The sequence below is a fragment of the Ranitomeya imitator genome, chromosome 4 (genome assembly GCF_032444005.1).
Source record: "Ranitomeya imitator isolate aRanImi1 chromosome 4, aRanImi1.pri, whole genome shotgun sequence".
In the NCBI taxonomy this organism is placed as follows: domain Eukaryota; kingdom Metazoa; phylum Chordata; class Amphibia; order Anura; family Dendrobatidae; genus Ranitomeya; species Ranitomeya imitator.
The window spans coordinates 55,244,730-55,259,638 of record NC_091285.1 but is presented as its reverse complement, the minus strand read 5'-3'; the positions used below and the strand labels follow the sequence as shown (position 1 = coordinate 55,259,638).

Here is a 14,909-nt window from a genome sequence, read left to right as displayed (position 1 = left end):
ATGAGCTGCAGCTGCACAAGCTCAGGGGCATCGGACAAGGAAGTGCTGATCCAGGCTTCGGTATCCTCAAAAATGCCAGAGCCACGCTACTGCCCACGCCTCCAGATCCGGTACCCTCAGAAATTCCAAGTCAGCAGGTCAACCACATGGCCTGCAGGTCATCAGGGCACGCCCCCCAACTCCTAATATGCTGGCGGCTTCTGAAGCACTGCACATGTCCACTTCTCTGTTCATCCAGCGCCCGCTGAGCCATGCCGGAGCCAGCTTTCCCCACTCAGGATACTGCTCACCTGCGCCCACACACAATCATGAAAGTCCACCCGGATCCACTGTGGTGCTTCCAAGGACCCCACACCGGTCGAGGCAGGGAATTACCACTGTCTGAACCGACCGGCTGGGCCTGGGAAAAAATTGTCATCCATCTTCTGATCTTCAGGTATGTCTGCAAGAGGTTCACCCATCAAAGACAGGAAACCACCTGATGCGTTGGAGAGGTGCGTCCCTTTTACGACTGTGGGTTTCCTGTCCTTGAAGGGCGGATCCCCTCTATCATGGAGCCGTCATGGGTGATCGATAAATAATAGGATTTAAAGCACCACTCCAGCTGTTTTTTTTATTGCAACATTGGAGTGGTGCCTCTAATCTAAGGTCCCTGTCCCTTGTCTCAAACGTACCCACTACGGTCTTAATTTTCTATCCCTGCTGCTTTTGTCGGTCTCCAGTAGCGTTTGCTGTTTATAATACATAATATGTACTGTACATAATGTGGATGCTCTAGAGATGTCGCATAAAATGCACACGCTGCAGAGAAACACTAAGGAACGGTTAACTATTCCCTCGCTCTACCCTACTGTACAATAATTAGTGATGTCGATCCTTCCACTTATTTAGACCTCAAATAGTTTTTATTAGTTGGAAAAGGATATTTTTCCCCCCACTTGTTCAACTGTCTATACCTGGGGTGCGTTATATAATAAGTTGTGACGTATAGTCACAACAATAGATAGTACAGAAAACGCTAACTGTATTTATTGAATTATTCTTTATACAGCAAGCTTCTGTGGTGCTGTACAAATTGATAAAAGGGTAATGGGTAATAAAAATGCAATCCTAGGCATAACACAATATAGGAGGAGTAAATTGAGTGGTGCTGGTGAATGTGAGACCTTTCCCATTCACAGCCACTACATAATGTACAGAGCAGAGATATTTCTGGTGCAGTGCAACGCCTTCAATCAACTTATTGGTGGGGACAAAACTTCAGACTTCCACTGATTTGACATAGGTCACTTATTTTTTTTTTCATAATCCATAAAAAGAAAAATAATACTTATATAAAATAACAGTTTACTAGAAAATAAAGAGGAGGGATAATTGTTTACTGTGAGAAATACCTTGTTGTTCAGTTGCGTGGCTCCTTGCAGAGAGGCCCCGGTATAACGAGAGCAAAACTCAAAGAGGCCTGGAAACACTGGGCTGTTAAAAAAAATAAATGGCAAAGATAAAAGATTGCAGAGATGAGAACTAAACTTAAACTAAACTTAGGTCACACGTTGGTAAAAGGACATTTATTACCTGTACTTTGGATAGGTGAGACGTGACTAATAGTGATGAGCGAGTATACTTGTTGTCCCGAGCACGCTCGGGTGGTCTCTGAGTATTTTGTAGTGCTCGAAGTTTTCGTTTTTGTCGCCTGCAGCTGCATGATTTGCGACTGCAAGACAGCTTGAATACATGTGGGGATTCCCTAGCAACCAGGCAACCCCCACATGTACTCAGGCTGGCTAGCAGCTGTAAATCATGCAGCTGCGTCAACAAAAACTAAATCTCCAAGCAGTTACAAATACTCGGAGATCACCCGAGCATGATCGGAAAAACTCGAGCAACAAGTACACTCACTCATCACTAGTGACTAATCAATGCAGACACACCCTGGAGACCCCCACCCATCACTAGCCCCTAATTCCGTCTCTCAGTACAATCGCAAGAGAAGTTGGAACACACGCACACTTCTGCACCACTGATTCCCATAGGGGCAATGGAAACAGCAAAGCTCTACTATTCCGTGTGTCAGCCCCAGGCATTGAATGGAGCGACCGTGTGAGTACGTTACGTGATCCTTGTTGCACTGAACGTCTCCTCGATGTGCTCATGTAGTGATGCAAATATCAAGGGACGACCGAACCAAGGAGGCAATTCTCTAACATAACTTTCCTTTAAAGCACAAAGGTCTCGAATCCTCAATATTGGCAGAGTGCACACTAGTTTTAATGAAAAGTGCATTGGAGTAAGAGCCACCAATTTCAGTAAATGCTGCTCTTAAAGGAACCGTTTTTGCGGTGTAACCTGGCAGGAGCACGGTGTAGGGATAAAATCTCTGATTCCAGTGATCTGTCACTTAGTTTACTGGGTACAGCAGTTATGACAGAATTACAATTTTCTCTGCTGCAGATCTAGCAGAGCTCTGAATGCTGAGCGGTGTATAGCCCTGCCTAAATGTCTGATCAGCATCTTTCTGTGTTCACTGTATATTGACAGAACTCTGATAATCAGCGCTGGAGCGGGCTTGGACTAGGAGGCATGAGACACCTTGTCCTGTAGTGATAATCTGCTGCTGATAAAACATTAATTGCATTGAACAGTAAAGCAAAGTCTAGTAAGTGACATCACTGGAATCAGGATCTCAACCCCTACATCATGGTGCTCTTAGATTACATAGCAAAAACTTGCCGATAGATTCCCTTTAATGACGTTTGAGCCACTTTTGTAGTGCAAATTATGAGGAATCACCCACTTTGGGATAAGAACTGGTCATTTTTCACAAAGTAAGGTAGAGCTGACTGGGACAGGTGGAAAAATGACAATAGACAAAATGATTGCATGACTAAATTGCACAAAAAAATTTGCAACATTTCATACTGGTGAAAACTGTTGGATGAATCGGCCCCATCATTTTCATGACACTCATACTATACCAATATGAACAGTTGTGTGATGAAGTGTAACTTACCAGTCATCACCAACATTGAAGGCATTTAAGCTTTTGGTGAAACCCTGCATGTTGTTGGGGCTCACCCGCTGCAGGAAATCTATGTAATCCTCCGAGTGAAAGCGGCACATGTCATGCTGAGAAGCTTGGTACGGCTTAAACACCTGCAGGCGGGAACAGCAAAATTAATTATTTCTGTAGAGCCCTGTGGCTGGTCATCACCAACATTGAAGGCATTTAAGCTTTTGGTGAAACCCTGCATATTGTTGGGGCTCACCGCTTGCAGGGAATTTACGTGTTCCTCCGTGTGAAAGCGACACATGTCATGCTGAGAAGCTTGGTACGGCTTAAACACCTGCAGGCAGGAACAGCAAAATGAATTATTTCTGGAGTGCCCTGTGGCTCATTCATGATCCATAGCAATCTACAACCGGATGAAAAATTCTTACTCCAGTGGCCCAGTGGGATTTTTGGAAGTTACTGTAGATCAAGCAACAAGCAAGTAGTGCTAATACCACCATTATACTTTGGCAATTCCCTTACGCTTTAATGACACAATCAATCCCCTGCGCTGCTCAGCAGTTACAGGGAGATTAGAACTTAAACCTTAAGGACCAGGGGTATTTCTGTTTCCATTTTCCTTCTTCCCAGAACCATAACTTTTTTTTTTTTTCCGTCAATATGGTTATGTGAGGGTTTGTATGGAGACATGGGGGATCAGCAGATGCCCTGGTCCGCTAGCCGAAACCGCATGGATTATGGATCATCCCACCGAATGCCCACTCTCCTCTTACAGTGGGCAAAATACTACTTGGACAACACAGGGTGAGGGTAAAACAGTGTGGCAATTTATTGAACCACAAAACAGGCAAATAATACGTGGAACAGTCACAGAAAAATACCCAAGATGGTGCAAATTTACACAGTCTCACCCTTCTGCTGACTCGCCGGGATTACAGCAGCTGTGACTTCAGAGCTTCCAGGGTCGAGTACCCCACCTGTGGCATGCACACAGAGAGGAGGTAACGACAAGCTTAGGAAGATGACAGTCCATTGAGGTACAAGGCCAGGTAACCAGAGGGACCCATCCTGGCTTCTCCAAACATCTCCATGGAGTTAGGTGACTGGTGGGTCCCATCCCGGTCTTTCCCAAAACGTATCCATGGGGCTCAGGTGACAAGTAGGTCCAAGTTCTGATTACTCCTATACGTATCCATGGTTCGGTGATGGTCAACGGAGCAGATCTGTATTCTTTCAGCTGGGGCTGTGGTCCCCTAACCGGACATGCTGTAAAATGTCAAATCTGTGTTCCTCATGATGGAGCCATGATGTCTTGGTTGCCTGTATCGTAAAAAGTCCCTGGTTCTTTGGATCTCTGTATATGGAGGTATTTGTTACAGAGGTGCATATATCCTCTTTTTATAGTTAACAACTGTCCTTCAAGTCAGCATCAGAGGTAAAGGGGAAGAATGGTGATGAGATCAAGTCGCATTGTTTAATTATCTTATCTAGTTGCATAGTTTTGCAAGTCAACAAGCTAGCTGGTCTGGACAATGTGTAATTAGAGTTGAGCGAATTTATTCAGGTTCCCTCTTATTCAGCAAGCTATAGCACTTACTGAATAAACTGCAGAGGGAACCCGACTTCCTAGATCGTGCCGGCCAATCAGCGCCGCAGCTGCATGTGTTGCGGCTGTGTCACAGTACATGCATGGAGAGCCCAACAAACAGGCTGTCTATGCATGTGCTGTGACTGACACAGGCGCGACACATGCAGCTGCGGCGGCGATCAGCCGGCACGATCCAGGAAGTCGGGTTCCCTCTGCAGCTTACTCAGTAAGAGCTATAGCGCAAATTCACAACTCTAATCAACACATCAGCAAATTGTTCAATTATTATGCGAAAATAGTCATCCAGGACAACAGCACAATATGTTACATTAAATGTCAACTTACAAGTCAATATTACAGGATTATATGAACAAAAGTCTGTGTATTCTTGACCAACCAGAAAGAAACAATTTTAAAAGCCAACATATAAATAGCAGTCAATGACACCAGGCTTACTGAAAATAGACGACTGGTTAAAGGGAACCTGTCACCCCGTTTTTTGAGATTGAGCTATAAATACTGTTAAATAGGGCCTGCGCTGTGTGTTCCTATAGTGTATGTAGTGTACCCCGATTCCCCACCTATGCTGAGATATAACTTACCAAAGTCGCCGTTTTCGCCTGTCAATCAGGCTGGTCAGGTCGGGAGGGCGTGGTGACATCGGTGGTTCTTCCTCAGCTTTACGTTGGTGGCGTAGTGGTGAACAAGCAGCGCGCGATCTGCGCTGTAATCCCTTGCATCGGTGGGGGCGGCCATCTTCCTGGGGCCGCACGTGCGCAGATCGAGTGCTCTGCTGCACGGGGCTTCAGGAAAATGGCCGCGGGATGCCGCGCGTGCGCATTAGAGATCGCGGCGGCCATTTTCCCAAAGCCGAGATGCAAACTCGGCTTTGGGAAAATGGCCGCCGCGATCTCTAATGCGCACGCGCGGCATCCCGCGGCCATTTTCCTGAAGCCCCGTGCAGCAGAGCACTCGATCTGCGCACGCGCAGCCCCAGGAAGATGGCCGCCCCCACCGATGCAAGGGATTACAGCGCAGATCGCGCGCTGCTTGTTCACCACTACGCCACTACGCCACCAACGTAAAGCTGAGGAAGAACCAGCGATGTCACCACGCCCTCCCGACCTGACCAGCCTGATTGACAGGCGAAAACGGCGACTTTGGTAAGTTATTTCTCAGCATACATAGGGAATCGGGGTACACTACATACACTATAGGAACACACAGCGCAGGCCCTATTTAACAGTATTTATAGCTCAATCTCAAAAAACGGGGTGACAGGTTCCCTTTAATAAAATGCTGTGTCGTCACAGCTTGTTTTTTGAGGGATAAATTGTACTTTTGAACTGCACCATTGATTTTACCATAATGTGTACTGGAAAAAGGGAAAAAAAAATTCTAAGTGAGATGAAATTGCAAAAAAAAGTGCAATTCCAGAATTGTTTTTTTTCTTGCCATGTTCAATAAATGCTAAAACTGACCTGCCATTATGATTCTCCAGGTCATTACAAGTTCGTAGACACCAAACATGTGTATTTTTTTTTTATTTAAGTGGTGAAAAAAAAATCCAAAGTTTATAAAAAAAAAAAGTTGCCATTTTCCGAGACCCATAGATTCTCCATTTTTCGCGATCTGGGGCTGGGTGAGAGCTTATATTTTGTACGCCGAGCTGATGTTTTTATTGATACCATTTTGGGGCAGTAACGATTTTTATATAATCTGTTATTGCATTTTATTGCAATGTTGCAATGATCTAAAATACACAATTCTGGCTTTTTGCCTTTTTTCCCGTTATGCCTTTTACCGATCGGATTAATTCTTTTTGTATTTTGATAGATCGGGTGTTTCTGAATGCTGCGATACCAAATATGTGTATTTTTTTTATAAATTGTTTTATTTTGAATGAGGCAAAAGGGGGTGATTTGAACATTTTTTTTTTTTTTTTTTAATATTTGTAAAAACTTATTTAAAAGTGACTTTCAGGGGCCTACATGACAGAAAATACCCCAAATGTACACCATTCTAAAAACTGCATCCCTCAAGTTGCTCAAAACCACATTCAATATTAACCCTTCAGGTGTGTCACAGGAATTTTTGCATTTTTGTGGAAGGAAAAAATGAACATTTAAACTTTTTTTCACAAAAACTTTACTTTAGACCCAAATTTCTATATTTTCACAAGTGTAAAAGGAGAAAGTGGACACCACAATTTCTCCTGACCACGCTGATACCCCCTATCGGGAAAAACTACTGTTTGGGTGCACGGCAGAGATTGGAAGGAAAGAGCACAAGTTGACTTTTTGAATGCAAAATTTGCTGGAATTATAAGTGGATGCCATGCTGTGTTTGGAGAGCCCCTGATGTACCTATCAAATGGAAAGCCACCACAAGTGACCCCATTTTGGAAATTAGACCCCTTAAGGAATGTATCTAAATGTGTGAAGAGCACCCTGAACCCCCAGGTGCTTCACAGTAGTTTATAACATTGAGCTGTTAAAAAAAAAAAAAAAAATCTCCACAAAAATGTTATTTTAGCCCAAATTTTATTTTCACAAGGGTAACAGGAAAAAATGCACCATAAAATTTGTCCTCCATTTGTGGGGGGAAAACTACCATTTGGGCATACAGCAGTGCTCAGAAATTAAGAAGTGATGTTTCGGAACGCAGATTTTGATGGAATGGTCTGAGGGAGTCATGACCCATTTGGAAAGTCCCTGATGTGCCTAAACAGTGGAAACCCCAACAAGTGACCCCATTTTGGAAACAAGTCCCGGCAAGGAATTTATTTAGACATGTGGTGAACATCTTGAACCCCCAAGTGCTTCATAGAATTGAACAACGTTGATGTGTGAAAATGAAAAAATATATATTTTTCCCACAAAACTATTGCTTTACCCCTTTTTTCTTTTCAATTTTCACAAGGATAGCAGGATAAAATGAAACTTAAAAAAATAGAATTATTCTTACCGTTAATTTGGTTTCTAGGAACCTTCCACGACGGCATATGGAGGTTGTCTCTTTGCCCTAATGGGGAACAGGAAACACAAGAGAGGTTAAAAGCACCTCCCACCTCCCACTCGCCAGTGACTTACAACTGAAACCATAGCACCGGTTTACCTTCTGAATCCCAGAATTAATCCAGGAAATATAGAGGGTGGGAAATTAGCGCCGTCGTGGAAGGTTCCTAGAAACCGAATTAACGGTAAGAATAATTCTATTTTCTCTAGTCACCTTCCACGACGGCATATGGAGGAATACCAACTAATTGGCACTAGGGAGGGACAACGGCCTGAAGAACCTTGCGGCCGAAGACTAAATCTCTATTGGATAATACGTCCAATCTATAATGTTTGGAGAAGGTATGGAGTGAAGACCACGTAGCTGCCCTGCAGATCTGCTCCGGAGATGCACCTGCTCTTTCTGCCCAGGAGACCAACGTAGATCTAGTTGAATGGGCCTTGATTCCTACCGGAGGTAGTTTATTTTGAGCAAGGTAAGCTTCTGTTATGGCTTTTTTAGTCCATGTAGCAATGGTACTCTTGGCTACCTTCTTCCCCTTCTTTTGTCCTGAGGAGTGGACAAAAAGGTTGTGATCAACTCTAAGAACACAGGTTTGATCCAAGTAATGTAGCAGGATACGCCGAACATCGAGAGTATTAAATTTTCTTTCTTCAGAGTTTGCAGGATTATTGCAAAAGGTTGGTAGCGCTATTTCTTGAGAATGATGAAATTCAGAGACCACTTTTGGAAGGAAAGAGGGATCAAGTCGGAGTATTATTGAGTCTTCTCTAACCAGTAGATAAGGTTCTCTTATTGACATGGCCTGTAATTCACCCACTCTTCTAGCAGAAGTTATAGCTACCAAGAAAACAGTTTTGTAAGCAAGATTTTGTGGTGAACAGGTTCAAATGGTGGACCTGTAAGGCCTTGAAGCACAATATTGAGATCCCATGGAGGAACTATAACTTGCTTCCTAGGGTTTATTCTGTTTGCTGAGGTCATGAACCTTTTAATCCAGGGATGTCCTGCTAGATCTTGATCAAAGATGGAACTGAGCGCAGAGACCTGGACCTTCAGAGTACTGGGTTCAGACCAATTTCCAGGCCTCTTTGTAAAAAGTCTAATATCTTAGGTATATCTGGCCTGAGAGGGTCTGGAGGGCTAGGCAGACAAAAAGATGAAAATTTTTTCCATATTTTATTATAAATAGCGTTTGTTACCGGTTTTCTGGATTTTTGTAGAGTAGCTATAACAGGGTTTGATAACCCTTTTGCTCTCAACACATTGGCTTCAGAAACCACGCCGCTAAATTCCATTTCTGAGGGTCTGAGTGAAGAACTGGGCCCTGAGAAAGGAGATTGACTTTCATTGGTAACATTACCGGTCCGTCCACCTGTAGTTGGATAATCAGGTTGAACCAACTTCTCTTGGGCCAAAATGGAGCAACCAAAATAGTTGGGGTCTTTTCTATCCAAATTTTCCGTAGCACCTTTGCAAGAATCGGGATGGGCGGAAATGCGTAAGCCAGATGAAAGTGCCAATCTTGAACAAAGGCGTCTACTGCTCTGGGATTTCCTCTTGGATCCAGGGAAAAAAATGTTTCTACTTTCGCATTTTGGTGAGAGGCAAAGAGGTCGACCTCCGGGAGACCCCATCTGTTTACCAGTAGGTTGAATGTCTGCCGATCCAGACTCCATTCGCCTGGGTGAATATCCTGTCGGCTCAGATAATCTGCCTGAAAATTGGCAGTACCTTTTAGGTGAGTTGCCTTCAGGGACAGTAAGTGTTTTTCGGCCCAGGCAAAAATTCGGGCAGAGATCTTTTTTAGACTGGTGAATTTTGTACTGCCCTGATGTCTGATATGAGCCACCGTGGTCATGTTGTCCAAGTATATCTGGACATGTTGTCCAGAGAGCTGACGATTTGCTGCTAGGAGAGCTTCTTCCACAGCTTTGAGTTCTCGGAAGTTTGACGATCTCTCTCTGATTGACTGGTCCCAAAGACCCTGATAAGGAACATGATTTATCATGGCTCCCCAGCCGCTCTTGCTCGCATCTGATTTGATCGTGGTTAACGAGAATTGAATCCAACTCAGACCCCTGCGAAGGTTCTCGGATTTCATCCACCATGTTAAGGATGCTTTCACCCGACCTGGAGTGTGAATCCTTTTGTTTAAAGAGCGGGGACGACCATCCCAATTGTCTAGCACATGGGTCTGGAGAATTCTTGAGTGGGCTTGAGCCCAAGCCACCGACTGAATGCAGGCTGTCATGGAGCCTAATAGCGACATTCCTTCCCGGAGTGTAGGAGATCTCGTCTCTTTGTATTTCTTGATCTTTACTACTAATGGTAGTCTGTGATTGTCTGGAAGGAAGGACATTTGTTTTTCCGAGTCCAGAATTACTCCCAAAAACTTTCTGGTTATTGAGGGTTGAAGCTGAGATTTCTTTATGTTTGGTATCCAACCCAGAGACTTCAATATCTCTAATGTGGTTGACACATGAGATACCAGGGACATTTTGGTGGGAGCCACTATCAGCAGATCGTCCAGATAGGGCACTATACAAACCCCTTGTCTCCGGATGAATGACACTGCTTCCGCCATTATTTTGGAGAATACGCTCGGAGCTGATGAGATGCCGAAGGGAAGGACTCCAAACTGATAGTGCTCCACCTGATGATTCCCCTGAATCACAAACCTGAGATATTTTTTGTGTCTCGGGTGAATAGGGATATGAAAATACACATCCTTCAGGTCGATTGTCGCCATAAAGGCGTGTTGATCTATTAAGGGAATGGCTGATTTTACAGACTCCATCTTGAATCTTCGATATTTTACATACTGATTCAGACCTTTTAGATTTATGATGATACGTACTTCCCCTGATGGTTTGGGTACCAGGAATAAACGGGAATAATGTCCCAGACCCCATTCTGATTGTGGAACTGGGGAGATCACGTTTGATCTTAGAAGATCTCTGAGACCCAATGTTAACAATTTGTGATCCCTCATTGAAGGGGTAGTAATCTTTAGACCCTGAGGGGGGAAAGAAGTTAACTCGATCAATAGGCCCTCCTTGATAACATTGAGGACCCAGTGGGAGCTGGTAATGTTTTCCCACTGATCCACATATTTTGAGAGTCTTCCCCCCACCGGGTCGGAGTCATTGTTTATCTTGCTGGAATGACTGCTGCTGCTGTTGTTGAGAGACGAAGATATTTTTCCCTCTGCTTTTAGCATAGCTCCACCTGCCGGTTTTGCCTTTACCCCTCGGCTGAGAGGGCTGAGACAGTGGGGCACGAAAAAAACGTTTCCTCGGTTGTTTTTGCTCCAGAAGCGCCTTTTTCTTGTCGGTAGTCTTATCCAAAATGTCGTCTAAAGCTGGACCAAACACATATTCTCCCTTAAAGGGGATGGCACATAACTTGGCCTTAGAAGTGATGTCACCACTCCATAGTTTAAGCCAGAGAGCTCTTCTGGCAGAGTTAGAGAGTACTAAAGATCTGGCGGCAATTCTAACGGATTCCAGAGAAGCGTCCGCCAGAAACCGAGTAGCCTTATGTAAGATAGGGAGTGAATCCAACATCTCACTTCTAGAGGTACCCTGAGAAATGTGCGATTCTAATTTCTCCAGCCAGCAGGAAAGGGTCCTCGCTACGCAGGTAGAAGCGATGTTAGCCTTGAGGACAGAAGAAGAAGTCTCCCAGGACTTCTTCAGGAGACTCTCAATCTTCCTGTCCATGGGATCTTTTAATTGCGACGCATCCTCAAAGGGGAGTGCAGTTCTTTTGGCGACTCTGGCCACCTGCACATCCACCTTGGGAATGTCAAGTTTGACAAGGTCACCTTCTAGAGGAAATCTATGTTTCATCTCAGAAGACATACTAAGGCGCTTTTCAGGGAGTTCCCATTCTTGCTCAATCATACTAACAACATTAGCGTGAACAGGGAATCCTGCCTTTTTCTCCGATCTGAGCACACCAAACATATGATCCTGTATGGACTGTGGTACAGGTTCCTCTTTAAGCCCCATAGTGTTATGAACAGCAGACACCAGGTCCTCAATATAATCCGAGGAGAAGAGGTATTTCCTGACCTCTGCCTTGGGGGATGCTGGATCTTCCCAGCCAGCAGATGAAGAAACGGAGTGGTCTGAATCCGAATCACATTCTACGACCTGAATCTTCCTCTTCTTAGCTGGGGAATGTGGTGGCGGAGGCTGGGGTGGAGGTGTAAAAGCTGCTAAGGAAGATTGTACCTCCTGTTTAACAAGAGAGTGTATCTCATCTAGAAGGGATGGTTGCTCAGCTTTAACTATCCTGTCAGTGCATGGTTGGCAGAGTTTTTTCATCCCAGGTAGGAGGGAGCTTTGTAGAACAGACCGGACACTTCTTCCTAATAGTAGCTCTAGGGGCAGACTTTTCTCCCTGAAACAGAGAGGGAGAGAAGAATGAGGAGCTAACCCCTAAGGAAACTACCTCCCGGATCCAGTCCCTGCATACTCACAGAACCAGGGGCAGTGCTGGGCTCTGCAGACGCAGGGCATAAAGAACCGTCCATGCTGAAGAGATTTTAGTCTTACCTTCAGTGGTGATTCAGCAGGCTTTTATGGAGCAGCGCTCCTAGCACCTGCCTCCAGCGATAGGATTCCCCCTCCTCCTCCAGGATCCACGTGTGGGACGCCATTGCACCGACACCGCCGCCGGCGAAACCCGGAAGTACCGGCTTCAGGGAGATACGAAAACTGGAAGTGACGCGCGTGCGACCGCTGACGTCACTTCCGGAACGCCGAACCGAGCAGCATGGAGGGGAGGAAGCCGGGAAGCTCAGAGAGGATCCCGGCTGGGGATCCCGGCCTGCTTTACCCTCGTGGGGGCGCAGGAAGGCCGGTAAGGGTCCCGAGGTACCTGACAAGCAGGACGGGAGCAGCTCACGGAGAGGCACGAGGCGACACCAGCTGCCCGGCTTAAAACAGGTAAGACCTGAAATAATGACTGTAGTCACCGGCCACTACAGCATATGGAAACCTCTCCCTGTCCCATGGGGAACAGGAAAGACACTGGCGAGTGGGAGGTGCTTTTAACCTCTCTTGTGTTTCCTGTTCCCCATTAGGGCAAAGAGACAACCTCCATATGCCGTCGTGAAAGGTGACTAGAGAAAATTTGTGCAATTTCTCCTGAGTACACAGATAACCTATATATGTGGTCAAAAACTACTTTTGGAGGCACAGTGCAAAGCTCACAAGAGAAGAAGCACCATATTGGAGATCAGATTTTGCTGGAATGGTTTGAGGGTGCCATGTCACATTGGCAGAGCCCCTGAGGTGGCAAGACAGCAGAAACTTCCCATGAGCAACGCCATTTTACAAACTGCACCGCCGCAATAAATTCATCTAGGGGTGCAGTGATCATATTGACACCACATGTGCCTCAGAATATTATACCATTGTGCGGTGAAGAAAGAATAATTACATTTTTACTACTAAAATGTTGTTTTAGCCCCAAGATTTTAATTTTACTAAGGGCTCATAGTTAAAAAATGGACTTAGGTTTAGTATAAAAATTTCCCCTTAAGTGTGTCAATACCCTACTTATTATTACCATCTTTTCAGTTGGCCATTAAAAGGTATCAACCACTGAGGCTCTCAATTCTAAATATTTTTCAATACCCTACTTGTCGTTGGAAAATCCTTTTCGGGCACAGTGCAAAGCTTAGAAGGGAAGGAGCGCCATATTTTATCAATTAATTAATCTAGGAGGTGCAGTGATTATATTGACACCACAGGTGTGTCACGGAATTTTATACTATTGGGCAATGAAGAAAAAAAAATAATTACATTTTTACCACCAAAATTTTGTTTTAGCCCCAGATTTTACATTTTCACAATGGGAAACAGGTAAAAATGGTACCAAAATTTGTAACAAATTCTGGTGAACGTGAAATACCCCATATGTGGCTGTACAGTACTGCTTAGCCATACAGCGTGACTCAGGAGGGACGGGGAGCTATTTGCCTCCTGGATAGATTTTCCTAGAATAGTTTGCAGTCTCCATATACATTGCCCCTAAGTGGTAGAAGAGCAGAATCACCCCAAGTGACTTCATTTGGAAATTAGATCCCTTTGGGAATTTATCTACTGGTGTAGTGATGATTTCAATTCCATTAGTTTTTTCCCAGAAACAAGCAGCAGTGGATATTGATGAGTGAAAACTGCAAACTGCAGTAGTGACCAGTATGTCACAGTCACCAGTACATTATGTCACAGTCACCAGTACATTATGTCCAGCCCGTGCGTCTGGAGACACGCACATGTAAATTAGGTGGGCACTCATCACCACAGAAATGCCAAACATGTGGGTGCTAAATGTTGCTTAGGCACACTGGGGAGGGGACATTTGGATTTGGGAGCGCAGAATTTGCTGAATTTCATTTGGCGGGTGAGGAGCCATTTTGCTTTTCCAGAGCCTTTGTGCTACCAGTAACGTGTAAGCCCCCTATATTTCCATTGACAGATGACAGGCCTGAACGGGCACTTGCTTTTTTGTGGACCGATTTGAAGCATTTTACCGAACGTTTGGGATCAGAGTTATCCGGCGCTCTACACTGAGCACTTACATCAGGAATTTCCATCTAAATCTGAGTGACGCGATTCAGATGAAACTCCCAAAGGATCCACTCACTATAAAGAGGCAGAAGAGTTACTCTGGACTTGAGTCTGGCCTCTGTTCAGCATTGTCCTTATTATCAGAAGTGCACAAAACTGTGGCCGAAGGCACCTTTATTCAGGCCTGAAAAGATGGACACCCCCGGATCACAGGTCCTATGGCGTCCACATTGCCTCCATCTGCCTCATTATAAGGAATCTTCCACCAGGAGTTTTGTCTGAATCATATTTTTCAGAAACTTATACACAAACTCAGGTGTAAGCGCTCAGCGCAGAGTGCAGGATAACTATACGCTGAGCCTTAGGCTGGGTTCACATTGCGTTCGACAGGTCCGTTAGACGGACTACGTTACACCACGGCATAACGCGGTGTAACGTAATCCGTTAACGCCGCCATTGAATACAATGTCGGACGCATCGCTAGCGCACGCCCACAATAGCCATGTGCCGTCATTGAGTGACGGACCCTGAGACGCGGGCTGCAGCGTTTCTGGGTCTGTCACCGCTAGCGCAGATAGAGCTAGCAGATGCTCCATCTGCGCTAGCGTGCTGCCATACCGGAACTTGCGTTTACAGCGGCCCGTTAACATATGTGTTGAACGGGATGCTGTAAACGCAATGTGAACCCAGCCTTACTGCAATCTTT

The 14,909-nt window shown here is 45.0% G+C and overlaps 1 protein-coding gene across 2 annotated transcripts in view; it reads right to left on the bottom strand.

Moving 5' to 3' along the window:
• Positions 1-14,909, bottom strand: part of HDAC3 (histone deacetylase 3) — a 96,506-nt gene that overhangs the window by 67,832 nt on the left and 13,765 nt on the right. The window contains exons 3-5 of one of the 2 annotated variants that reach the window (XM_069763698.1): positions 3,267-3,344; positions 3,011-3,153; positions 1,395-1,476 (exon numbers count right to left, since the gene is read on the bottom strand). In XM_069763698.1, coding sequence (XP_069619799.1) covers positions 1,395-1,476; positions 3,011-3,153; positions 3,267-3,344 — 303 coding nt within the window. The remainder of the gene's footprint in view (positions 1-1,394; positions 1,477-3,010; positions 3,154-3,266; positions 3,345-14,909) is intronic. The other variant, XM_069763699.1, reaches the window with a different exon arrangement.